Source organism: Sciurus carolinensis, chromosome 13 (assembly GCF_902686445.1).
Source record: "Sciurus carolinensis chromosome 13, mSciCar1.2, whole genome shotgun sequence".
Classification (NCBI taxonomy): domain Eukaryota; kingdom Metazoa; phylum Chordata; class Mammalia; order Rodentia; family Sciuridae; genus Sciurus; species Sciurus carolinensis.
The window spans coordinates 20,555,211-20,583,055 of record NC_062225.1 but is presented as its reverse complement, the minus strand read 5'-3'; the positions used below and the strand labels follow the sequence as shown (position 1 = coordinate 20,583,055).

The 27,845-nt window shown below is 40.6% G+C and overlaps 1 protein-coding gene and 1 pseudogene across 1 annotated transcript; one reads left to right on the top strand and one right to left on the bottom strand.

Moving 5' to 3' along the window:
• Plek (pleckstrin) lies at positions 1-27,441 on the bottom strand. Its single transcript, XM_047523155.1, has 10 exons — positions 27,365-27,441; positions 26,466-26,676; positions 14,424-14,579; positions 14,024-14,205; positions 11,933-12,024; positions 8,914-9,098; positions 7,396-7,500; positions 4,100-4,183; positions 3,198-3,267; positions 1-1,743 (listed from the first exon to the last, which is right to left on the bottom strand). Exons 2-10 carry the CDS (start codon positions 26,505-26,507, stop codon positions 1,607-1,609), a joined length of 1,053 nt encoding a protein of 350 aa, XP_047379111.1. The 5' UTR covers positions 26,508-26,676; positions 27,365-27,441; the 3' UTR covers positions 1-1,606.
• Positions 27,344-27,645, top strand: LOC124963565 (ATP synthase subunit g, mitochondrial-like; annotated as a pseudogene).
• The last annotated feature ends 200 nt before the right edge of the window (positions 27,646-27,845 follow it).

The window sequence follows — 27,845 nt, the reverse complement described above, 5'->3', positions numbered from 1 at the left end:
GACAATACACCCAGTCGTGTTTATTTCCAAACATAATGCTGACACCATATCAATAAATATTTTTAACACTGAAAGTAGAAAATCTATTGTGCATATTTTATGAAGACAGTGTGCTAAAGAATCAGAAAAAAAGACAGCCCTTCTCCTCTGGGCCGTCGATAAAACAATCTGGGAGCGGGCGCACAACCTTGTGGACGAGGCAGGGGAATTGAAGAGTTTATCATATCATGAAGGATTTTCTACTTGCCTTTCCTTACTGGGGCCATAAAATTAAAAACCTAGATTTGGAAAACTACACACTACACCTTCACACACATACCTGGTTGTACAGGTGCTGTCTTTCTCAATTTGGGAGAAGGTTGACTAGTTAGATGTCAGGATGAAAACCTAAATCTGTTTTCCTTTTAACCTAGATCAGATCATTCTGGCTAATGACAGGGCCATGAAGCCCTCAGAGTCCACGTCAGAGCAGCTACCATGCGTGCAAAGGCTCAGGCACAGCCATCATGAACCGAAGAACTGAAGGCACTGCACAATGGTGACAGCCACCACCACAAGCTCTGAGGGTCTGAGTCCTTTCAGAGCTGCCTTTGTATAAGCCATCATCTAATCAGCTGGTCTGGGCTCCAGCTTCTCCACTCTCCACAGACGGGGACACATTAACCAGGCTGCTGCTCAGGCCTCACACATGCAGGGAACCCATATGACTTACCCGGACCCTAAACCTCAAAAGAAATTCATAGATCTGGGCCCCTCTAATTACAATAAATGGTAGAGAAAAACTCCAGAAAGGAACACGGCGAGACCTTGCTCACATCAGACTCAAGTGGGGGTAGGATAGACCCGCAGCCTCAGGGCCTGGAAAGGACCCTCAGCTGCTCCTGGCCTCCTCAGGGCTTTCTCTCAGAAGAGAAAACCTCCCAATGGTAAAAGCAATATAAGACTTAATTCTAAAAGCACCACTTCTCTCAGGAAGTGTTGGGGAAGGGAGGGAAGAAAGAAGCGTGCTCTCCTTCATTTTGTGACATGTTCTCATGGGAAAAAACCAGTGCAAAGTGGCTAAAGAAAATGAAGAGGTCTGCACCTAGTCCTCTCAGTACAGATGGGCAACAATTTCAAAGGGAAGGGCTGTCAGGTTCTGGCTCATCTTAAGACCACCAGAGGCCAAGACTTGGCCCAGGAAGGACACCAGCAGGATATCTAGAGGTACTCTCACTTTCAGGAGGATTAGAATCACAGAGCATTGCTTTTTTGATGTTATTGATTTGGTTTGGTTTGGTTTGGTTTTTTAAGCTAGGGAGGATTTCAGAGACCTTAGTTCACCTCCTTCATTTTTCTGAAGAGGCCCTGAGACCTGGAAAGGTTTAACAGCCTACCCAGGACACACAGTTTGTCCTATGTCTGGGGGGACATGGAGTGGGACAGAGTCTGCAGGGAGAGAGGCAGTGCAGGTGAACATCATGCAGCACATGACTAGTTACATTCAGGCAAAAACTTCCCACCCCTGGGCCCTTTCCAGCAGAATCGTCACAGGAGTGGACAGATCCTGGACCAAGCTCATCCATGGGCTTCTCTCTGGAAGGCATGAGGACCTGCAGATGTGTCTTCATTTCCCAGTCCGTGAGGCCACCTGGATGGCTTTGATCCACTCTGTGCGCTCCTTGGGGGTGGCCGCTTGCAAGAAATAATGAACTTCATCAGCCGTGATGATCTCAAAAAGGTTCTCTTCATCACTCTTCCTGCCTAGTGAAGAGAGAAAAAATGGTAGCACACATGGGCACCAGGAAGTCACCTGGCCTGCCCTCCTGCACACGGGCCATGAAACGCTTGCTTTTTAAAAATTCTGAGGGCTGGGGAGGTAGCTCAGTTGGTAAAGCGCTTGCCTTGCAAGCACAGGGCCCTGGGTGCAATCCCCAGCACTGCAAAAAAAAAAAAAATTCTGAGGAAAGGATGTGCTTTTCCAATATATAAACACTGTATGATACTGTATATTTATGCATAAGTATGTATGTTGTATTCATGCAGATGGGTACATAGTATGATCATATGTATATGTGTATATTGTAAGAAACAAGTAAAATATTCAAGGAGAAACATTTTCTTTCACAGGTTGTAAATAAATTAAAATTTTCACCTTTGCATTCCAATAGTGTTTAATGAGTAACTTCTAATAGTATCTAATGAGTACCTTTTTTCTGCTTATAATATAAATGAAGCGCTGATGGTCTCATGTATATACACATATATATATATATGTATGCATATTCACATATATTTGAATATATGCATACACATATATGTTCATTTATACACTCATATGAAAAAAAAAAAAAAACACAAACCTACCACCAGTACTGAACAAATAGTTTGAAGTGATTTTTGTCAAGGGCTAAGTTAGAGCCACTTAAAACATCCATCTCAAATCAAAAAGCCACATGACCCCCTCCAAAACTAAAGCATTGTTCTAGGTGGCAGTGGGAGGGCAGTCCTAGGAGAGTGAAAATATGGACTTTTGTGGATGTGGTTTTCCTGCCACCTCTATAATACCATAAACCCCAAATGACAAAATAAAACCAGAGTTGGACTGTCCAAACCACATCTCCCAGTGATTCCACTTGTCCTCTGCACCTCAGAAGTCAATGCACAGCCACATAATTATCCATGTGTCAATCATAAGCTTGTAACCTGGAAGGGACCAGAGGTCATCTAGTGTCCCTCATTTTGAGACGAAGGATTCAGCATAGCGGGTTGGTTCACTGAGGGTCATGTGGCCAACTGAGTAGCACAGACCTAACAGTAATCCAGTGCCCCTTCCACTCACCACACTCGTGGTTGTATAAATGCTCCTTTTTTTGTTGGGAATATCCTGGCCTGGATAAGTAAAAGATTTCCTTTAAGGAATATCATGGTGTCAGGAGCTAACAAGCTCTCCATCTAAGCCAATTTGGAAGTGATAGATTTTCTCAGCATTGCTCAAGGACTTACTTGAGACATCCACAAAGCCACTCCAGTTCCCCAAGGCCTGGAGAGCAGGGGCAGCTCATGGAAGAGAATAGCTCTTGGTTTCTCCAAGATTTTCAGACAGTAAGTTCATGCATGCTTATGCCTGATTGATCAATTGATTACGTTAGCACCAGATGTGCAGGTGTAGGAAGAGAGTCTAAGCAGACACATCTCTCACAGAAATTCATTCTTACCATCTGGGCTGCTCTCCACTGAAGTCACCACACAGCCTCTCAAGTGAACCGCTCCCAAGGGATCTTCCCCCTAGAGGAGAGAGTTGTTCATCATGTTTCCAAAGTACAGTGTATGGACACACCTTATCCTAATGTTGTGAAAATCTCACAGACCCACTCTGGTAAGCATCAGGACATCAAAATAAATAGGAGCAGAAGGAGCTTAAAGGAATTCCCTTCCAGATCATCCATTCTCCACTTCAATGGAGTTAGGGAGGTCGCATGAAAAGATGCAAGTCAAACTAGACTTCAGATCTGGAGGAAAGTGGCAGAAGAAGTGGAGATGCTGAGATCCCCCTGCCCACTAAAGCAAAGATGCATGTTTACAGCACCTGACACAGTAGTATAACCCTCCCAGGAGCAGCTCAAAGAACCCTGCACCATAACAGAGATCAAGGACTCAACCCTGACATGGGTCTTTACTCTCCAGAGTTGACTCTTTTATTGAGGAAAAAACCCTTTTCAACAATCAACCGCCTGAATTGCAGGTCTTAAATAATGCACTCATCCAAGTTGACCTGGAAGAGTTTGTGGCAGAGTGTTGGGTTGATTGTGTTTCCCTGAAAATATTAGATTAGAGTAAACAAAAAATTACATTGAGGTAACCAAATAAAATAAAATATAGTGATATTATTATCCCATCCCTCAGTTTATATTGGCCTCAAAGGGATTCAGATCATTGCAGTAAGAGTTGGTAGGAAAAGTAAAGGAAGATAGGAGAAAAAGGTAAAGAGGGATGGGAGCAAAAGAAGTGGGAGGGTGAAGAGAAAATGGAAATATCAGCAGTGCAGAGAATGAGAAGCCCAGCCTATGATGTCGTGGAGGTTTCCATTTGAATGGGTTTATTGACCACAGAATCTCACCCCAGCAGGGTCATAGTAGTGCAGGTAGGCAGGGTCTTCTCGCAGAACAAACTTCCTCACTTTCCAATTTTTCCTCCTATGCCCCTAAATCCAGGAACATAAGAAAAGAAATGGTAAGTTCCTCGTGTCACTCTGTGTGCCCAGTGCCTAGGTAATAAGTCTTTTCTGAATAGGCAAAAAAAAAAAAAAAAAAAAAAGAAGATGAAACATGAACTTTAGGAGAACCAGGCCCTGACCCAGAACATTCTCAGGAAGATAGCATTGAGGCCAATAAATAATTTGATGTTATTATATTAAATGGATGAATTAAATTATTTCCAAACTTGGCTTGCAGCTTCAGTATCATGTAAAGCCATGCTGTGTACTGTGTACTATGTTAGGCCATGCAAGGGATCTGAAGTACTTTAAGATGTGGTCCTGCTCTTCAAAGAGTATGAACTGTGTGGAAATATAAATAACAAAGTCCAAATCAAATAATTGGTATAGATAATGGATTTAAAAGGAATGAAGTGAGGAATAAGTAATTATGGGTTTGGGATGTCAAGCAAAGTCTCATAAAGGCCTGGACTTGTCTATGTAGGACACACAGGATTTAGATGGGTGGAAAGATTATTGACAACACAAAAACAGGTGTAGATGCATAGGGCAGGAGCAGAGGTCAACGAATGAGACCAGTCCAGCTAAGACACAGGGTGCATGAGGAGTAGCAGAGGCAAGGCAGAAAAGCCACAGACCTCAGTCAAAATAAAATGACTTTAGAGAAGGAAGATGGGAGATTATTACTGAGACTTTTGAGCAGAGAAAAGATTACAATTGCATTTTGGGAAAATCGAAATGGTGACAAGATGCAGAATGGACCGGCTAGTTAGAATAAAGGAAAGCCAGGAGGAAGAAAATAAAGTAAAAAAGAGGTAATTAGGGAATGGTTGCAATAACCCAGGCATAAAATTATTAGACACTAACTTTAGGTAGCAGCAAACGCCATGGAAATGAACTTGTCTGTAATAGACATAATGAAAATAGAATAAGAAAAAAAAGAAAAAGAAAGTAGAATAAGACTTGACCTTTCTCAGTAGAACTAAATCCTTGGTATCATCTAGACTGTGAGTTTTGAGGACAGGAATGTTCTCTTTGTTCCTCTGTGCCCAGCACAGTGTCTGGCACACAGAAACCACTCCATCTCTGTTTGCAATGGCCATGGAAGAGCAAGCTTAACAATCACAGTAAATCTGATTCTGTGATTTTTTTTCCACAGAAATTTCAAATGATTTCAATAACCCCAGAAGGCTAAAATGATCTTAGATTAGAAGATAACATACTCTCTACCTAAATGAAGAATATTCCAAAGTACCACATTATCAACAGGCATACATAATTTTCCAATATTTTTTATTGTGCTTATCTAGAAAACAATGTATCATGTGTGGTTTTAGCAAACAGAGCCTCCTTCATAAAATCAGGTCAGAGGAATTTAAATGGAACTTTCAAGAAGGAGTCTAAGTTTTATGGCCAAGAATTTGGTCAAAAAGCTCATTTCCAAAGAATCTTCTACTTGCCTGAAGGATGGAGCCAGGAACCCTACAGAGTCACATGGAAGGGCAGGAAATATTTCTGTCCACTATATCATAATTGGCATCTGCATTGCAGCAGCTTTTAAAAGTATGGATTCCTACTCTTGGCCTTAGCTAGAGATACGAACGCTACAGTTGCCACCCCACACCATTTCCTCTTCAGCTGCACACACTCATGTCACGCTGTCTTATGCAATTACTGAGTGACCACCAGGACATGAGCTGCAGGAAGAGGAAGGTAACAGGAAAGAGGAAGATGAAACCAACCTCCCTGACCAGTCACCACATTCCCTGGAAGTCTTCACTGACATCACAGAGTGGCAATTTTGAAGTTTACTGTAATTGGGGGTGTCAGGTCATCTTTCATATAAGAAGTGTTTCCTGAGGGATTTTAAGAAATGTATACATGCCTGAGCTTTCCAAGAATTGTTGCTGAACTGTCAAAATCATCTAATTATATTCAATTTAATTTCTTTCACAAGGGTTTATTGCCAATCATGGACTAAGAAGGATACTGAACTTCACAGTAGAAACAAGACAAATGTGTAATGCATCATCCTTCCCCGTCAAAGAACCTGGTTGAGACTTAAACAACTAGATATTTTATTCATTGTTTTAACAGAAGAAATTATATAAGAAGGAATTTTGCTGAATCTAATCTATGACCATTCATCCTTAAATTTGCTCCATTTGCAAAGTAGAATTATTTCCTCTGAGGTGGAAGTGGGACAAAGTCCTGCGGTTGGACAAAGCTATTTCCTACCTCTGAAGTGTGGAACACAAGTTCCTTCTTCATGACAAGTTTGGTGGGTAGGTTAGCTTTGGCTAACTCCCAGCAATGAATATAAAAGTAGTTTACTTTTTGTTATACTAATAGAAAAAAAAGTTTTAAATTCCCTCAAGTGATTCTGACATGAACCACAGTTACTAACAACTGAGCTAAGAGGTTGGAAACCATAAAGGAAAGTGTCAATTCGAATAGAAGAGGTTTTTACTTTTCCCCTACTATCCCCCACCAAAAACAATTTAGAAGAAAGAATAGTGTAAAAGAACCAAATACCCTGAATGCACACAGATTTCTGTTTTCTCTAAGTGGAAAGGAAGTTTATAAGAATGACAGTTTAAATAGTTGTATTTTGAGAATAGAATAAATGATCTTTTAAGGAAAAAAAAAAGGCTAGCTCAGTGGTTCTCAGCACTGGCTGCATGTCAGAATCACTTGGGAGCTACAAAATATCCAGACTTATTTAATGTGCCTGGGGCATAGTTTTTACAGCTCCCCAGAGGATTCAAATTTGTGTATCAACGGGGCTAGCTAAATCTAAATTGTACCTATCAAAGGTTAGGTAAAGGAATTAAAGAAAATATACATGTTTGCTAGTCATCCCTATCATGTTTAATCCACACTCAGGTACATATTCCTAAACCAATTTTTGACCATCCATCTCCTACTGGGGAAATATTTCCTTAAAACTTTTTCCTCCCTGTGATATTGATAAAGGAGGCCTTTTTCTATTCTAGGGCCATCTTGTACCCTGCCTGACTCTGCCTTCCCAACCACTTGGATCTTCAACTTAGCTAATCCTCTCACTTTTATTTTCTCTGGGTTTCATTTTCTGGTTGAATATTGGTCAGATAAACTAAATGCCATTTCATCATTTAGGGAAAAAGAGGGGGGGAACCTATAAGGGAGAAAGGCTAAGAGAAAATAGGGTGACCACTCACCTGCTTCAGTAAACATCCCTGCTTGATAACCACCCCTCTGAATTCTTCCTTCAGAATCACGTCGTCGTCACTGGAATTCTCTTCGCAGAAGAACCCACTGTCCGGCTATTGGGAAACCAGACAGCAGGTTGACTTCCCCAGTCTTAGGCATATTGCTCTGTGTACCACCCCCACCTCCCTCTCCCTTCCAGCCAGTGGAACAGGCTCCTCCTTTTCCTTCCAGCTTCTGGGCATATCCCTGTCTACACTATAGAGGTTGTTCTTGGTTAACTAGTCTCCTCTCCTCCATTCTCTTGCTTCTAGATGCCATTCCTTTCTCATCTCCATTTAAATGTGATCTTGACAACATCCTTTCATTTTCTAAGATTCCCCAAGCTACAGTCTAAGTCTAGCTCAATCTTTCTCACCTTGCATATATCTGTCTCTGAAGCCTTCATTTTCCTGGAACCTCACAGTCACATTCATGAAACCAGGGTGACTGACATTAAGTCACTTTACAACACCATCTCCCTCAGGACCTTTATCACTCAACCCCTTCTCCTACTTTGAGAATACCAAGGGCAAGGGTCCAGTACCAGCCCCTCAGGTCAAGATGGAATTGGGACTTGCTCAGTTATGAACAAGTGATGAATTATAGGGGAAGAGTCACTGTGATGGGTATTTTTAGGATCCTGCATTTAAAGAGCTATCAATAGATAAAAAGTTTGAAGAAAAAAAAATGACAGAGGAACTTCCTCCAAAGTGAAATGAAACTCTATTTGGGATGTTCAATTCATTTTTGTAAGAAGGACGGTTCTCTTAAGTAACTTCCTAGCTTCTTTATTCTAATCCAAATTAGAAACAAAACTGCAAAAATCCCCCCAGAAATCCACTGTTGTCAGATTATCACGTGGCCTGAGGTTAGGTCCCCATTGTGTAATACAGTGTTTCCCAACCTGTAATAAACAGACTATGTGTGGGTAGTACACAAGGTGTAGGAAGTGACATGCATAGATATATTTTGTAGGAAGAGTCACCTATTTTAATGTATATTTGAAAAAAATACAACCAGCTCTGTGATTTTTATGCATTTCTGCTGCATTTTCTTTTCTTTTGGACTGCTCATCTCCTTTGTCTAGGAAAGGGCTTGCTGTGTAGTAGGGCCTAAGAAACTCTTAAAAGTAAATTATTGCTAAGAATGAAAATAGTAAAGTTTAAAAAGTCAGTTTAAAGAAAACTATTCAAGTAATCCATCATTTCCTTTAAACTGATTCACTTAGACAGGGTGTGAACAGCTGTCAAGTCTGGGACTTGCTGGGGTAGTAGAAGCTCCCTGAGCCTCAAGGTTGCATGGCTTGGGGGCTTTGAGTAGTTCCTTTTTCTCCCTGGCTGACCTTGCCCTCCACTCACCCCAGTTAACAGTTTTTTGTAGGGCTGGGCACTTTCTTTTGCATATGTGGCAAGAACCGAAATCAACAGAGACTCTGCCCTGGGCAGGCCCCACAGCGGAAGAATAAATGGGTAGATTTTCTCACTTACAAAGTAGTAGAAGGCATCTGGGTTGTCCAGGAAAGGGTTCTCAGCAGTTCCATCCACTGCGTTCTTGGACAGGTCTCCAGCAGGCTGCAGATAGCCTTCATTGAGCAGTGACGAGGCAATCATGAGGCCTTCCTGGCGATTCCGAACAGAGTTGTTCGATACCAGCCAGTCGATGACACAGCTACCTGGAAAGGACCAAGAGAGGCAACATTAACCTCCTTCTCAAAGAGCAAGTCGCTGACCATCACCCTTGCACTGGCTCCAGAACACCCAAGTGTCCAATTTGTCTCATTTTCCCTGCTAGTCCAAGAAGGAAAAAACAAAATCAGTGGATAGATACCCAAATACAAAAAGAATCAGGTAAAAAGACTTTTTAACGCATCTACATGCAACTTAAGAAGCAACACCTGCTTCAAAGAAATCATTTTTTTCCTAGCCTGCTCATTTAGTCCATTTAGTATCGTTGATTGAGCACCTAATAGGTACTCTGATGGGTTTTGGGCAGATTCACCTAGAGGATCTAAAAGAGAGAGATGTGTGAGAAGTATTGGAACAGGCACCCAGCAAGTCAACACTGTGGAACTACTGGGTCACATCGAAGGTGTGGAAGACGCAGGGGAAGGTGGGGACTGCCATGCACTGTCAGGAAAAATATTCATAGAGAAAGTGACACTGGGCTGAGACCTAAAAAAAGAAGTAGGTTTTGCAAGCATGTGATACAGGGCTGAGAGGATCCAGCATAGGCTGAGGGGGCAGCAGTGTGAAGCGATTCACAAGCATACAGCAGCCCCTGCAGTGGGGGTGCGGGGCAGGGGGCGGAGTTGGTGAGACAGGCAACAGGAGACCAGAGGAGGAGGAAGGTGCAAGATGGGTGGGAAGAACTTTGATGGCGCTTTAAGAATTTGGCCTGAGGGGCCTTTGCAAGTTTTTAAGCTGCAAATAACATGATGGGACGTGTGTCCTAAATTAAAGTTGATCATGGGATCTTGCGGGTCCCGCAAGAGGTCATTTAATCAAATTTTCACCTCAAGAATAACAAGGGGAATAAAATGAAATTGACCTAAGGTTAGATTATTAACAGGCTCAAAGGAAGTGTCGTATCCATAACAGATGCCAATGACAGAGCCCACAGAACCCTGCCAGGCCTGGGTCATCCAAGCAAGGGTAGTGGAGTGTGCCACCCTTGCAACAGCAGTGAGAGCTTTTGATTAGGAAGCCTTCTGTGGATTTCAGATATGAGAAGGTTTTGCTCATTTTTTCTTTTTCTCTAAGGATAAACTAATTAATACTGAATCTCTGCTTTTGATTCCTACAGTGACCCTGTAAAAGAGGTAGGGCAGTAATTACAGATCTTATTTGAAAATTTAGACTCAGAGAGTTTGAGTGTCCTTAGACCTAGATTGCCCAACGCTGGGCCTTCACATTTTATGCTTGTTCAGCTGAAGCCCGAAAGACAAGCTCAGTCTAGTCTCCCTTCACATGATATTCAAGGTCCTCCATCACACATCAGCACTGCCTGGATCCCAGTCTCTGGCTCAGTCTTCATCTCCCAACTGAGACTACCTGACTCCCATGCAGCCTTTACCCATGGAAATTTCTAGAACCCACCTTGACCTTCAATGGAAAGGACGTAAGAAGTGGTAGCCCAATACCCTGGGACTTAGGAGCACATAGACACAAGAAGTGAGTCTGGATTGGAACTTGTGACCAGATCTACATTGGAACCTCTTCCTTTTGCCTTTGCCGGAGGCTCTGTAGACCTGACCTCAGTTCCGCAGAATCAGGTCCCTGCCTTGCCCTTATCATTTTCCCTCGCCAAATCTCATCCTTTACTTATTGGATGCTACCGGGCTGCTGCCTGAACTTCCTGAGGCTCATTCCTATGGAATAACTCTCCTGATACTACAGTTCACACTCTTCCCCTTTACCTTCCTGACCCTGATCTGGACCACCGTCATGGATGATCTGTTGAACTTACATCTCAGATTTGATATCTCTTGTATTTTCTCTGAATTTACTTCCTTTGACACCTCTTGTCACCATAAGTAAACCACACCTGGTATCTGATAAACCTAGACCAAAACTATACATCTTATTTTGCTTCCCTTAATGAAATATCTGCCCTACCAGGCTGGTCAATTTCTTTTCTTAGACACATATTGTGCATTTCTGCCCAATAACTGTGTCCTCACCATCCTCTGCCTAGCCTCCTCATCAGACATCCTCCCCATGAAAAATACCCACATTTCAGGGTCAAATTTAGGTTCCACCTCCTGTTTACACCAACAACTCTCTGAGGTCTTTTTCTTTCTGAACTCAGGGAACTGTTGTTAGGCAGACATGTGACCTCTTCAGTCATAATAGCCACTCGAGTGCTTGCCCCACCTAGCACAGTGCCTAACGGTGTCAGCACTGTTCTACACACAGAACAGGAAGCCTATAAAGTACATAGACTATGAAATTCCCATTTTATACACAGCAATAGTGAGGCACAGAGAGGCCAAGTTATTGGCCTGAGCTTTTATAGCTCGTAAGTTGAAGGGCCAGGATTTGAACTGAGGCAGTCTGATTCCAACAAACATGTTTTAGCCACTACACCAAACTACCTAAGCTCATAACAGATAATGTCCTTCCCTGTGCAGCCTCTGACATCCTAATATTACCACTTAACTCTGACATTATATTTCTCCAACCCTGATCATCATAATAAGCTGTGCATCTTATTTAACTGAGTATATATTGCTAACAATCATATGATGCCATTTATTGGAGGGAAAGATCCTTTAATTGATACAGCTAGAACTTTTGAGATGTTTTCCTGAACAAAAGTTTTTTCTACCCTTCTTTCTGTTTCCCCTTGGGATAAAGTCAATTCTCATGTCCATCACTCTGCATTCGGTGATGCTGCTCATTCCCCATGTCCTCAGCCCCACCAGACACATACAGCAGAGGGACAGCAGAGGGAAAACTCCCTATTCCCTCCCCTGCCACCCCATTTCAGGCATGCACATCATTTTACCTGTGAAGCAGTGGTTAAAAACCTTCTTGTCCTTCTCTAGATTCAGCTCTTTTATTCCTGTTTCAGTGTCTTTCATGGACAAATACAAGGCACTGCAGAGAGATCAAAATAGATGATGAGTAGGGAGCATTTCAGAAGAGTGGGTTCTCTCTGGGAGTGCCACTCTAGAGAGGTTGGCCATAAGCACAAGCTTCCCTCGACACTTTGAGTAGCCCCTGAACCTATCTCTCCACCAGACCATAAGTAATTAAAGGGAAATAGTCATATATTTATAATTCTGTTGCCCACAGAGCATTTAGCAAAATGCTCTAGAAAGATACATATTGTCTCTTAAATTCATTAAGCTTTTTTTTTTTTTTTTTTTTTTTTTAACTCCTGGTGCCTAAGATGGAAAGTTGCCCTGAGTTAGGTAACAAAGACTAAAGGTTCCCAGCCCCAGTTTTCCATTCACATTCCAGATTTTTAAGATCCCTGGAATTTCCCCCAAAGACCCATGTGTTAAAGGCTTAGCCCCAGCTTATCCCTACTGAGAGGTGGGGGAAACTTTAAGAGGTGGAGCCTAGTGAGAGACTTTTCAGTCATTGGGGATGTGCCCTTGAAAGGGACTGTGGTACCTCAGACTTTCTCTCTTTCACAACCCAATCATGAGGTGAATGGTTTTGCTATACTATTTATTCCTGCCTGAGGTACCACCACCATCAAAGGCCTAAAAGCAAAATGGGTCCAAGTGACCAAAGACTGAAACCTCCAAACCATGAACCAAAACAAACCTTTTCTCTTCCTAAATTGATCATCTCAGGTATCTCTCACAGTAATGGAAAACTGACTAACAGTCCCCCAATTCTTTAAAGATCTTCAGGAGACCATCTTGTAGCTATTTACTTCCAAGAAAGCAAACATTTCCACTAAACTTATTTCTTATTCTAAAAATGATGAGATAAGGCAAAGTAGAAGTTCTCACTTGTCTTGTCCTTGGAATAATAAATAAACCAAAAATAGCCTTATCAGATAAATTCTGAGACACAAAACAGGCCACTTTCTTGTACTTGTGGCTCTCTGTAGTTTGAGCATCATTCCCTCTTAGCTCTGACATCACTGATCAGGAATGTGATCACCTGATGTCCCCAACCAGCAGCTGCAGCTGGACCAGGTGTCTCCTCTTGGATCTTTATCAAAAGCTCCCATGGTGAGGGAAGCTGCTGAGTCTCACTAAGCTCCATGCACAAACATTACTCCTGTGATAGGAGTCTTGTGTTGATCATGTATCTGTGTCCCCTCGTAGATGTGTCCCATCTCTCAACCATTCCTTGTAAACAGAACTCTTGTTGAATGTATTAAACAACCATCCTGGGATTCTTCCCAACAGGGCTCCTGTTTCAGAGTATGCTCAATTGAAAAGCAAAACTACCGGAAAGAAAAAAGATTCCTGTGCTCATAGAAGATACGAAATATGCAGGAAAGAACTCCATTCACAATCCCTGCCAGGAGCTAGATTTACCTATTGGTCTCTGACCCCTTTAAGTGATAACTATCACTTGCAATTCCAAGCTAACCAGTCATCACAGGCTATTAAACCAGGGCAGGGAATAAATGACTTCCATCCAGGATGGGTGTTCACCCTGGCTGGCTCTTCCTGACTGTGAGAATGAATGCATGAATTTGAACTTGAAAACTCACTTGCTTGTATACATAATCCCTGCCCCCTAGTGATCCTGATGTTTTCTTTCAAGACTAGTAACTTATTATGGATACTTCCTAAAGGAAATGATGAGTCATTCATTCTCTCTCTCTCTCTCTCTCTCTCTCACACACACACACACACACACACACAAGTCCACACAATATGAGGGAAATTATACTTTTCTATTCCATTAGCTTCCTTGCCTCAGCTCCTAGGCTTTGGATGGGCCATGATCAATTCTTCAGACCCAGGTAAACAACTAGGTCTACCAAGTACCGGTACCACTTGGCAAAGTGGATACAGACTTCAGAGGTGGCCAAGCCAGCCTTGGAAGAGGATCTGCTGTGTTCTTCCTCTCAGAGGGCAGGGGGGAAAAGGAAGGGTAGAGAGAAGCAAACTCAGAAAATCACCCTAAGTCGATGGTTTCTGGCAGACGAATGGACCGCCTTGTGGATTTCCTCGCAAACTTCTGGCCTCCTTCAATGCATTTAATGGCTCTCTTGATGTCTCTGACCCAAGCATCTCTCTCCTCCAGGAAGCTTGCCTGGAAGAAGTGGTCCTGCTGCTTGGTTGTAGTAATCTTAAACACAAGCTGAAAATCAAAACACATCCCATGAGAAATGACCACATCATGAAGAGAACACTTGACCCAAACCTGTTCTGGTCAAGAGAGAACCAAATGCCATGGGTGAAGTGTAGGTGGTAGTGAGAAAGGCTGGTCCAGGGTGCACTGCCTACACTGCAGGCTGTGCAGGGACTTAAAGGTCAGTGCCTGTCACAGGTTTGTTGTGGCTCATGATGTCAACTCACCATCCTCTTGGCAAAGGCCTGACAAGAGCTAGTCAGGGTGCTTCCTTTCAGGGGGATCATTCCTTTGGGGCTGTTGTCACTTTTCTTCTTGTAGAATTCAATTCCATCTTCTAACAATACAACCCACATGGCTTTCCAGGTGTTAAACATGCTCCCCTGTAATGATAACAGAAAGGGCTGAGACAGGTAGAGCTCCTTGAAAACAGTTTTGAGCATAGTTCATATTTCTTTGTCTTCATGTATTTTTAAGCTTTTAACTGCCTATTTTGAGAAGAGAAAAAAATAGAAAAATGATATCACTGGTATTTTGTTGAAAGGTTTTTTAATTTTTAGAAAATTTTAATTCCTGGGGTGTTTATCAGAATTATAGAGTCTAATGTTCCAGAGTCAAAATATAGGAAGCGATTTTCCTAGTGCTTTTCAAAATATGCTCTTCAGGCCACCTGATCTGATTCACTGAAGATGGTTGTAAATAACATCTGGTCCCACCCCAATTCTGCCTTCACTTGAAAGGCCAGCTCGTGCTGCCGCAATTGCTGAATTTCAGACAACCTGTGAAACTCAAGCTGTGCTGTATCCTTGCTACTCAACATTTCTGAGCTTCAGTTCCCAGTACAAAAATTGGGATGACAATGACTACCTCAGAGGACTGTAGCACATATTAAAGGAAATAATGTGAACAGGACATTTCAAGTTCAACAATGGTTATAAACAGGAGGTTGTATTATTAAATACCTTAAAAGATGGCCATATTTGTATGCCATCCATGCTTTGAGTTTTAGCACAATAAACAGCTGCTCTTTCAGCCTCTCTCAATGGTAATGAACCCATATCACTATCACCTTGTGAGTGAGAAAGGCACTGGAACATTAAGCCAGGTGCAATAGTGAATGGGAAAGCTGAAGCCTCCTCACGGATATACTTGTGAGTCAAACGAGTCACCTCTTTGGTTTCTTTTCTGGTAGAATAAGGTTTGGGGTCATCCCTGGACTTGCATGCCTCCTAGATTATCATATGGCATGTGTGTATTTAGGGTGCTTGAAAATACAGGATAACTTGGAGTCAAACCTCAAACCTGCATTTGATCTGTTTATTAGTTGACAGTTTATTAGTTCTACAGTGTCCAAGGGGAAAGTTTAATTTCTGAACTACAAGTGTTTTTTTTAAAAAGAAGATAATAGTTCTAGTTTATATCATATTATTAAGTATTAAGTAGGTTTACATAATGGATAATATATATATATATATGAACATGCATATATGTTTATGTCTATACATGAGTTATACAATGTATATATTGTGCATACAAATGTATATATGTATTCATATGTACATTTTATACATAAAGTGTATAAAACACTCTGTCAACTATAAATTGCCACCAAATTATGTGTTTCAGGAGGTCAAGAACCTTCCTCTGAATATTGCCAGGTCTTCAATAAATAATTTGTGGCATGAATGGTTATAATTTAAAATCAAATTAGGTGATAAAGAATATTTAAGATAAATGAGGAAGATATAAAGAAATGATTAATGCAAGAATAGAAACAAAGTATAATGATGTTTTCTGAAATGATTCTACAGAAACATGCAAGACTTAATAAATAGTTCAGCTTTGGTCAATATAGAGGGAGGCGATCCATATTTGTATGATCAGGTTGCTCAGGAAAGCAGCCTTCATTGGAGAAGGGAACTTTCATTTTGTTAACATTGTTTTTTAACTAAGATACCATATATATACATATATATAAAAAATCAGCCCATAAGCCCCTCATGGGCCATGACCAAGCAAGTACAATCAATTTGTATCTCCGCTCTCCTTCTTGTGCTTTCCAGGCTGACTTTCTATGGTTTATTTTCTGCTCCCAACCCCAATGATTGTGCTTAATTCAACTCAAGGATGGTAAGTAGCTTCTATCTTGAGTGCTAGCTTAAACTTAATAGCAGCGGATGCCTGACTCTGGACAAAATGGAAAAATGTCATGATACAATAGCTGTGTCCACCATGAGCATGGAGCCTCTACGATGCTGTGCATGCTGCAGAGCTTCCAGCCCTTGGTTCAATCAGATTTTATCTGAATATGGTTGTCAAAAAGAAACTCAGACAACAGCCTGTATGCAGGCATGGCTAGGTTGTATGAAAATCACTTGCAAATTGGTCTATAATATGAGCGATGCTATGGGTGTCAATGTGGTTCTTAGGAAAATCAATACTTAACAAAGTTTCAGTTTGGAGTAATGTCAACTGCTCCTTTAGCAACAAATTAACCATTCTGACTAGACTAAGGACATTTCTTTTTTTCTGGTTTAATTTGGGGGAGAGCTTTGGAAAAGGAATAAAGTAAATTTCTTTTCCTCTATTCCTTGACCCACAATGTCACCCTGTCATGACTACCACAAATTAGAATTATCATCCAGCTCCCAGCAGATCCTGCTGCTTATCTCAAACACAAAGGGCCTCTATATAAAGGTCTAGTTGCCCAAAAGGAAGACTATTTATGCAAAGAAGATAAATTTTTGTGAAACTATCACTAATCCTTGTCCAAACATTTCCTTTGTTTTGGGTTCTAAAAGAGTTTGCTTTTTTTTTTCAACTAAAATACACTATCACTCTTTTGCCCAGGCATAATTAATCCAGAGTAACACTACATTATTTCCCGTTTCAAAAAATGGACAAGGTCAGACACTATACCAACACATTAAATAATTTTAATCAAATCCCTTCCTGTTTTACATCTTAGATTCATATCCAGAACATAAAGAACTTCTTAAAATCAATAAGAAAGGTACAAACAATTTTTACATGGGCCAAAAGTGATAAACAGTCATGTAATCAAAAAAGATACCTGAAAATCTCATGAAAAAGTGTTCACCATCATTATTTATCAGGGAAACATGGATTCAAACCACAATGAGATACCTGTACACACCCACTAGAGTATCTAACATTTATAAAGATAGAGAATAGCAAAAATTGTCAAAGTTTATCCTAAAGCTAATGTTAACATGTTAACATGCCCTTTGCACCAGCAATTCCACACCTGGTCACAGATCTTAGAGAAATGGTGCATATTGCCAAAAAGGTGACATACTAGATTATTCATAGCATTCATAGCACCGTCATTCATAATAGCCAAAAATGGAGAATAACTCAAATACCCATCAACAGGAAAATGGATAAGTAAATTGTGCAGTGCAAAACACATAAATTTATTATTAATACAGTAAATTCATATAACAGAATACAACTTAGTGATTTTAAAAAATTAACCACTAATACTTGCAACACCACAGATCAATTTCATAGATGTTATATGAAGTGGAAAAAAAAAGAGCCAAAAAATGTACTTGAGTGTGATTCCATTTATGTGAAGTTCAAGAATAGGCATAATTAATGAGAAGTTACACTAATGGTAAACTATGATGGGAGTATAGAGTTGGAAGGAGAGCAATGATTCTTATGGGATACTGTCAATGTCTTCCTCTTGATCTGGGCATAATGTACATGATATATACATAAAAAATTATGACATAATTTACATGCTTTATTGTATATATGTTTTCTTTCAAGTTAAAAAGCACTGTCCTTCTGTTTAGCTGTATACAGGTCTGAGAGTTAACTCCAAGGAGAAAATACACAATGATTATAGTAACATGGTCCTGTTCAGGTTGCTTTTTATATGATGCTGGGGATTGAACCCAGGGGCTATACTACTGACCTTCATACACAGCACTTTTAATGTTTTATTTTGAGACAGGATCTGATCTCACTAAGTTGCCCAGGTTGATTTTGAACTTGTGATCTTCCTGCCTCAACCTCCCAATTCTTTGGGATTATAGGCCAGTGCTACCATATCTGGCCAGGGTGATTATATGGAAGAGAAGTATTCTACCTTAGTTACCTTTCTCATTTGATCCCTGGAGAAATAGCATATTCCTGCAACACACAACGCATGATTGAATAGTGAACTTTTTAAAAGCAGTTGTGTATATTATTGAGTCATATGGGGTTGTTTGAATGTAAAAAGTTATATTAGTTGTAACAGCATTGTGTCAGGGGTTAAATTTCTTGGGTGCAATAATGGCATCCAAGATTACATCGGAGATTGTATAGGAGAATGTCCTTGTTCTTACTAGATATGTGTGAAGGTAGTGGGGTGAGTTTGCATGATGTTTGCAAATTACTCTCAAATGTCTTGACATTTACATTATAAATGTATAATTTATAATTATACATAATTATACATTATTATAATGTATAATATATAATTATAATTAAAATTATACATGGGCATATTTGTAGAGAAATATGGGGATAGGGAAAGAAAAAGCAAATGCATCCCTCCCATTACCAGTGGATGAATCCAGGTAAAAGGTATATGGATAATGTAGTAGTTTTCCCATTTTTCTATAGGTTGGAAATTTTTTTAAATTGGGGATAGTTAGTAAATACATTTAACATTTGCCATTACTATATGTTAAAATTTGGAATATAATTTTATAGAAATATATAGACAAATCTGTTCAATAAAAATTAAAATGACTAAAATAAGAAAGATGTATTCACAGAGTTTCAGAGTAGAGTTTGAATCAGATGACTGCTAAAATCCTTTCAAATATAAAATGTAATATTCAACTTTAGGCCTATCTAAGATAATATCTGCCACAACCACTCAGGACTTTTGGCCTTGGATTTGGGATAGATTGGTAGAAGTCAGTCCTGCATCCCTCAGCAGACAATTAAAGCATCCAGAGTGAGTTTGTGCTTTCCTTATTCAAATGTAGCTTTAGGGACTGTCAGCAAACTTCCAGGAGGATGTGCCATTTGGGATTTGGGATCATTATGCAAAATAAGGAACCTAATACTTCGAAAAACAAGAGATATTGGCCACTTACAAAGCTTAAACTCTCTTCCAGGTCTGATAGTAGTGAGTTAGATTAGGATGATGGAATTTGCCAATATTTCACTCTGGTAACCTGACAATAGATCTTCTTGGCCATTCTTATATTTTTCCCTATCTCACCTCAACCTTCTTGGTGTTCACCCAGGAGCAAACCTGGTAGTGTGATTATAGTCTGACCGAGCAAAAGAATTTAGGACCATCTAAATTTTTTTAAATCTCTATGAGATTCGGGGAAATGGGCATTTGAGTGGGGAAAAGCTCTATGACTCAGCATAGATGTGGACTGTCAAAACAAATAAACTACATTCATCGTGGGCTGTATAAATAGCGTAGGATCTAAAACGGAAGTGACATTCTAACTTTAAGCGGGCATTGCAGGAAGTGACCAGGGGCCCTGGAACTGGATGACTCCAGCTCAAATCCCAACCCCAGCACTTTCTAGCAGTGTGACTTTTAAGCAAGTTTCTCCATCTGGCAAATGGGGGTAATAATAATGTCTATGTCTTAGGGTTGTTGGAAGGTTAAATGAAACAATCCATGTAAATTGCTGAAATCAGTATCTGACACACAGTGAGCACTCTTTAAATACTACCTATTCCCTATAATTCTATATTTGTCAGGTGCTAAGGGAACTATACTGGGTTGAGATAAAACTGGAGCCGGTTCAAAAGAGAATGCCAAAATGGCACCTTCTCTCTTGGGGGATTGCTGAAGGAACTGTCTATGTTTAGCCCCAAAAGGAACAGGCAGAGCAGATGAGAATTGTCTTTAAAGGTGTGAAACATTTGCATTGTTCTAGAGTCCAACTGAATGAAATTTTCAGAAAACAATTTTCTGTATAACTCAAAGGAAAAAATTAGTGAGTTCCTTGACAAAATAAATATTCAAGATGCTTGTTAATAGAAAAATAAAAGAGAGGCAGGCCACAGAGGAGAGATTTAATTCAACATTTAACATCCTTTTCTACCCTTTTCTACACATTTGTCCCCAAAAGCCTGCTATCCCTACTTCCCTTTTATTTTTCTATTTCCATATTAACCCTGCCAACCATTGGTGCTTACCAGCAAGTCAAAAAATAACAAGTGTTAGAAGTATATTTTACACCATCATCTAAAAATGAATATCCTGTCTGAAATTATTTTTTTTAATACTTAAAAAGGCACAGGGGCACATGCCTGTAATCCCAGCAGCTCGGGAGCCTGAGGCAGGAGGATTGTTATGTTCAAAAGCCAGCCTCAGCAATGGCAAGGCACTACGCAACTCAATGAGACCCTGTCTCTAAATAAAACACAAAATAGGGCTGAGGATATGACTCTGTAGTTGAGTGTCCCTGAATTCAATTCCTGGTACCTCCCCCCGAAAAAAAATGTTGCTATAATATTGAACCCTGATTCCTTGGTCTCTGTAAGTCTATTTTAGGCAAATTTCTTTCAAGTTCACCCAACAAAAGATAAAAGAGTGTCTATGCTCCGATGCAACCTGGTATTGTGGGTATAAAATGAACAAGATCCAGTCCCTGCTCTCAGTTCATAATTTAACAGGGGAGAGTAACATCTAATTCATTGTGACAAATGCACAAATTTGAGCATGGCTTCCTGTGTATGTCCAGCTCCACTGAAAGAAACTACAACTCTGAGAGGTGTTGTGTGCCTGTGATCCCAGTTACTCAGGCGGTTCAAGGAAGCCTCGGCAATTGAGCAAAATCCTGTCTCTACATAAAATAAGGGAGGGAGCTAGAGCTCAGTGCTGGAGCACTAGCCCAGCATGTATGAAGCCCTAAGTTTGATCCCCAGCAATGGGGGAAGAAAAAAAAAAAAAAGTCACAACCTGTGGCTGACAGTTGGGGCAATTGAATTTTTGTGTTTAGACCCTTCCAACAGAGTGAAGACACCTCTTTTACTTCCTCTTTCCCTCAAACTTCTCTTTTCATAGACTGACGTATGGCTGGAGTTCCAAGGAAATTTACATACGATGAAAAAATTAGATGATCAAAATCCCATACTGAAACAGAACTGTGAATTGCTGTCACCTGTTTTCCCATACCCCTGGGACATGTCATTTTAAATTGCTGCTGCTCAAATTAAACCTTTATTTCTGTTGCATCATAAATCATGACATCTAGCTTTCTGTCTGTATAACATCCCAAACAAATGGTCATTTTGTGCCTCTCTAAATTATTTAAAGACAAGGGAACTGGTCTATTCAGTGTATGTTTTTTACACAAATAAATTCTTCCAAGTTGAACAATTTCTTAAGAAAAACATATTAAGTAAGAAATACAAGTACTACAGAAAAGGTTATGGAGTGCTTAACAACCTGATTTCAGGATTCTAACAAATCTGAGCTCACATCTCAAGTGGCTCTATGACCCTGGGCAAATTACTTAATTTTTCATTAGTCTCTTCATCTGTAAAATGACGATAACAAATTAGCTACTTCCCATTGGAAAGGATAAAGGAGATGATAAAGGACTTAGCACCATAACTAGTTGGGAGCACAGGCTTGAAAATGGTCACCATATAAACAGGTAAGAATGCAGTTTATGTATCCAGGCACAGTAGTGTGTGCCTGTAATCCCAGAGACTCAGGAGGCTGAGGCAGGAAGGTGACAAATTTGAGGCCAGCCTCAGCAACTTGGCAAGACCCTGTTTTAAAAAAATAAAAAGGACAAGGGATGTGACTCATCCCCTGGGTTCAATCTCCAGGACTGGTGGCGGGGGTGTGGAACAAGTAGAATTTTATAGACAACAGTGGAATTATTCTGGCTTGAGGTTCTTCTGAGTCCCACCTATCACAGCAAAGAGCGCTTTGGAAAAGAAAGTTACTGCAATATGAACCCAAGAGGGTCAAATGGAAAGTGATTAAACTCAACTCTTCTCGAAACTGAGGCCACACTACCAGGTTCCAAACCAGATGTGCCACTTTGATCTGCGGATCTTGGGTGAGGCCCCCTGCCTTTCTGTACCTCAACTTCCTTATCTGTAAAGTAAGGATAATTGTACCTATTGTGCAGGGTTGTTCTAAGTATGTCACCGGAATGTATGAATGCACTAAATACTTAGAACTGTCCCTGCTGCCTGGCAGACACCACATGTGTCACCATGATGGCGAAGCAATGGATGCAGATCTCTTGGGATGTTTCATCCTGTCCAGAAGACAAAGCAGCTGTAGGAAGAATTCCGGACGAGGACCCAAGATTCTCCTGCTCTCTCTTTTGCCCTGGACTATTCCTCTCTGCCACACTTTGTTGCAGTCTTTTCTTTCCTGCCTAAGTCCCATATCCTCCTCTTTCCCACTTCCCTAATTCCAGCGCTTTCTCAGTCTCACAGGACATCCAAGTCCCAAAGCCACCGAGTCAGTCCTGTTGTACCTAATGGTTGCTGGAATGGTTGTCATGGAACCCATGGCCTGCTCCATAAACCTCCTGCAATGAGGGAAATGACTTGGAGGAGTCTAGTTTATTTATTGTATTTATTTGCTCCTTTCTCTTTTTTAAAGCTATGCATATGGACATTTTCAATTCAGAAGTAAGATTCAAAAACATGCAAAATAACCCCCTAATCAGAGAGAAAAGGAGGCCAAGGTTACTAAACCCAGTCTTGCCCACAATATCATTTGTCCAGGCCCCACTCTGATTCTGCCAAGTTCATCTGACCTCCCTTTTGCTGGCTTGAGTAGCCTGCCTTTCAGAACACTGCATGATCCTGAGTCTGAATCCCAGGTCATCCTCCAACCAACTGCTCCATAGGGAAACACGTCACTTATTCTCCTTGAGCCTCAATTTTCTCAACTGTAAGATGGGGATCACAGGGTGGTAAAGACTGATTGAGGTTGCATTTATATACCAGCGAGCTGCTAACTAGTTGGGTCTAAACGCTATTTGGAAAAGAAATAGCAGAAGTGACAAGACTTTGAGGCAAGGAGATCTGGGTGTTTGGAATGAAAAGATAGGAAAATGTGCTTTCTTTCCCGTTAACCATTATCTTCCTTTAAGATGTTAAGAGGCCAAAGAGGAAACATAAATTGTGAAATGTCACCTCTCAAAAGAAGAAAAACAGAAATGTTTTGTGGCTACTAGCCCATTGACTGTCAAGACCAAGATTTCTAAGTTGATAAAATTCCTGTGTGAGCAGGAATGTTATATTTTTTCCACCTAAATATCATCTCTTCAATAAAATTATTTCATAAAACAGGATCTAAGAAAAAGTTGTCCTTTATTACTACCCAGGTATATTAAACTGCATAAGACAAAAAGATGAAAGCAGGGAGATTCAACTATTGCTGCTTATCATGTTTTCACACAAATAGACCTGGTCAAGGCTCAGAGAAACAGTCATCAGAGAAAGATTTTCATGGCTCTTTCTTCATGATTAACTTGGTCACCAACCCAGGAAACAGCACATATTCCTATTAGCTTCTTAGAGAGGCCTCACTATATTGCATACTGGTGCTGATACTAATGACTATAGTCACTTATGTGGTACCTGCTATGTATTAGATTCCTGAAACAGTTTTTTAATCCACATATGAAATAACTGAAAAAAACTTAACCCCTAAAGAAGTTAAGAACTTTTGCACCTTATTGGAAAGTCTGGCTTCAGGTTTAGTTCCACAACTGACAAAGGGAACATTTCTGAACCAGAGTTTTCTTTAAAATGTCAAATTAGCCAGGTATGGTGGAACATAACCATAATCCCAGATATGCAGGAGGCTGAGACAGGAGGATCCCAAATTCAAGGCCAGTCTGGGCAACTTAGTGAGACCCTGTCTCAAAATAAGATCAGAAAGGGCTGGGGAGCAGGGCAGATGAGGTGGCACATGTCTATAATCCCAGCGTCAGGAGGCTGAGGTAGGAGGATCACATGTTCAAAGCCAGTCTCAGCAACTTAGCGAGGTCCTGACTCAAAATTTAAAAAAAAGGAAGTTTGAAAAAGGACTGGGGGACGTGATTCAGTGGGTAGGCACCCCTTCGTACAAAAAAAATGGGGGACAGGGGTTGTAGCTCAGTGGTAAAGCGTCCCAACCCCCAAAAAAGTCAAATTAGAGGACTGGAGATATAGCTTGGTGGTAGAGCATTTGCCTACCAAGTATGAGGCCCTGAAAATAAGTTTTTAAAACAGAAACAAAATGCCAAATTACAGAATTAATATAGAGAATCTTCAAGTGGTCCCTAATAAAAATACAAAAAGTAGGGAAGATGTAAATTGAAAACATAAACATTTGAAGATATAAACTGTGGAAATATCAGTGTGAAATTTTACTATGTTTTTCTGCAGGCACTTTTCTAATGGGTATCTACGAGCCATAATCTGAGAGAATGATTCTCACTAATTAAGTTATTTATTAATCTAAGTTCATATGCTTCATAACCCTCCATTTTCTTCCTTTTCTGGTGAAACAACCTCACTTATTGCAGATTTAATCTTCTATATTTTGTAATTGAAAGAATTTAAAATACAAGCATGCAAACTTTATAACAGCAAATTTCATTGGGAGATATCTTAAATTGTTTTGAAAAACAAAACCTTGCAGAAAATGTTTCCATTCACTTGCTTTTCTCAAAAAGCCCGAGTGCATCAGGCAAATCAGTCAACGTTGATTATTATGGGTTTTCAGAGCAAGCACCGGTGCCTATCATAAGAAAACTACATACACCTCTGGGTGTGAACCTGTGTCTTTTCCAAAGGATGTTTCAAATTTGGGATCCTTCTGTACAATTAGCCAGAGAGAATATCAGCCAGGGGCACTTTTATCCTCCAGCATCAACTCATAATTCACCAACGCAAATACATTACAAACACTGACTTAGATTAAATTTGCTCTGCAAAAATCCTGGGTTTCTAAACAGAGCTCAGTGCCATGAGTCAGTGCCAGAGTTAGAGTGTTTCTGGTCCCAACTCTGTCACACCCCTGTGACTTGGATCTCAGTCTCCTCTTGTGCCATTGAGGGAGTGAGGCCAGCTGAACAAGGTCCCTTTCAGCACAAAATCAGAATGGGACTAGGCAGTAATGCATGCTGTTCAGTTCTCTTAGAAATAGAACACTCGCATAGCATGCATGAGGCACTGGGTTCGATCCTCAGCACCCCATAAAAATAAAATAAAGGTATTGTATCCACCCACAACTAAAAAATATAGTTTAAAAAATAGTCTTTAAAAAAAAGAGGTAGACCATTTTAGGCTAAAACTGTGAAACAAAGGGATGGCCTAAAACAGAGTCATGTTGGATGTTCATTCAACTAAACTGAATGGTACTGGAAGGGATGTACTGAAATTCGGTTCACTTCTGAAATGCTGGGTTCACGTGGGTTAGTTGAGCATGCTTGTGTGTATAGGTGTTGCCCACAGGATGCCAACAAGTCCCATGTGTGAATTCAACATAGGGGCTTTTCACATCAACTCAGAACACACCCAGCCAGCATCAGAAGAAAGACCAACAGCATTAACAAAATTTAATGTTCCTGAGCCCACACCACGAGATGAGTACACTAGGTCTCTATTTCCTACTCTTTAAAATTATGCTTCTACCATCTTGAGGGCCTATTATACAAATTCACTAAGAGTTGTGAGTAAAGAGATTTCAATGTAATTTTTAAAAGATAAGGGTTTTTTTATGCATCAGTTTTAAGAGGATGCCCCCAAATTAAGCTATCATGATTATATCATTTTCCAATTTATTTCTAATCACCCCCCCCCAAAAAAAAACCAAACCCTGAAGGTGGATTTATATTAAAAAAAAAGAAAAAGGAACAATCTGCCCAAGTGACCTCTGCAATAGAAGAGTTTGGCTCTTTCATCGGGATGCACATGTGTGGCTCTTAAAAAGGGTGTTCTAAATTGTGAGGGAGTGAACGTAGTCCCCACTTTCCTGATCCTGCAGTCTGGAATTCTCAGATCCATAAGATTAAACTGTGCTAAAGCCTGAGCTGGGTCAATTTCCCTTTAAGAGACAGAAGGCAGTATAATACGTGTGGACTCCTCCAACCCAACGTTCTACATGCTGCAGTGAGCTCCTGTTTTAACCCAACAGGTCCAGCAGAAAACATTCCCAAAAGGAATTGCGTAGAGTTCAAAGTCGGACACCATTCTCCCCCTAACCTGTTTCCAGTGACAGACTTGTGAATGGAGCTTCTACTTACCCTCTTCACAAGGTAGCCTTCTCTGATCTGCTTTGGTTCCATGCCGATGGACAGAAGGACAGACGGTTCTCCTCTCTGACAAGTGCTCTCAGAAGCTCACCCTTCTCTGAGACCCCAGGCGGTTGTGGGTTGTCCTTTTCACAGTGAGGTCTCTTTCACAATTTCCCTTTTGCTGGCAATCGCATGATCACATCCTCTTCCCCTCAGTGGGCTGGAAGGGCAGAATAAGGAACTGTAGGGCCAGACAGCCCATGCTTTGCTAATACTGGAAACATTAAAAATACAGTTGGGTGCAAATTTTTATTACCATTAAGAAAAGCATTCTCCTAGACAGAAAAATTAAATGATGAAAAGAAGAGGAAGATGAACAAGAAAACCTTATTGGTAGAAACTATCCTGCTTAGGAATTGTTCTTGAGACCCTGAAAATGTTTAATAGCAATACCAAGAAATCCAAAACCCTTTGGTTAGCACACCTGAGGGACCTACTGTTAAGTGAACATGTACTTCTCTGCCAGGTCCTGTCAGCCTATCTCAAGAATCCCATAGGGAAAGTCTATTATTGCCCCTATCTTAGAGATAAGGCAACTCAGGTTCAGATAAGAAAAGCAGTTGTCTCAAGATGACATAGCAGGTAGGAGGTGAAACAAGAACAGAAGGGAGGCTACAGAGTGGGAGAGAAAATCTTTACCACATGCACTTCAGATAGAACACCAACCTCCAGAATTTATACAGGACTCAAAAAACTTAACACCAAAACTACAAATAACCAGTCAATAAATGGACTTAGGAACTGAGCAGACACTTCATAGAAGAAGATATACAGGGGGGTGACATTCAGCCAACCTTTTGGGGTAACGGACCTTCTACCCTAGAACCATGGCCCAGTTTGTGCGTTACCTGGCAGAGAAGGCCCCGGCACTGGTGAATACTGCTGGAACTTCCTGGAAGCCCTGATTGGTCACATTTTAGCATTATGCTAGGCTGAGCTCATTCCTCCACCCCCTGCTGAGATCTCTACAGCTATTAAAAAAAAAAAGTCAATAGGGCTCAAACTGGTAGCTTCAAACAGCTCACAGTTGAGGAAGCTGTGTGTAATGGTTTGGTGGCCACTGAAGTTGGATGTGGTTTATATCGGAGAGATCATAGGCAAGCGTGGCATCGTTGGCTATGACGCATGAAGAGCAGTCTTTAACATCTGATTATATCTGATTTATTGTTTGAGTTTTCTTGGACCATATGTGATCAGATATCTATCTGAATAAAATAAGATGTGTCAGAAAAAAGATACAATCGATCAAAAATATATGAAAAAATGTTCAACATCTCTAGCAATTAGAGAAATGCAAATCAAAACTACCCTAAGATTCCATCTTACCCA

What these genes read in the sequence shown, in the direction of transcription:
- Plek (XM_047523155.1), bottom strand. Translation starts at nt 26,507, where the DNA reads ATGGAACCAAAGCAGATCAGAGAAGGCTACCTTGTGAAGAGG. An exon ending in CCAGAAACCATCGACTTAGG is followed by an intron (nt 12,025 to 14,023) that starts GTGATTTTCTGA and finishes ATCTCTCTGCAG; the next exon opens with TGCCTTGTATTTGTCCATGA. An exon ending in AGTGGAGAGCAGCCCAGATG is followed by an intron (nt 1,744 to 3,197) that starts GTAAGAATGAAT and finishes TCTCTTCACTAG; the next exon opens with GCAGGAAGAGTGATGAAGAG.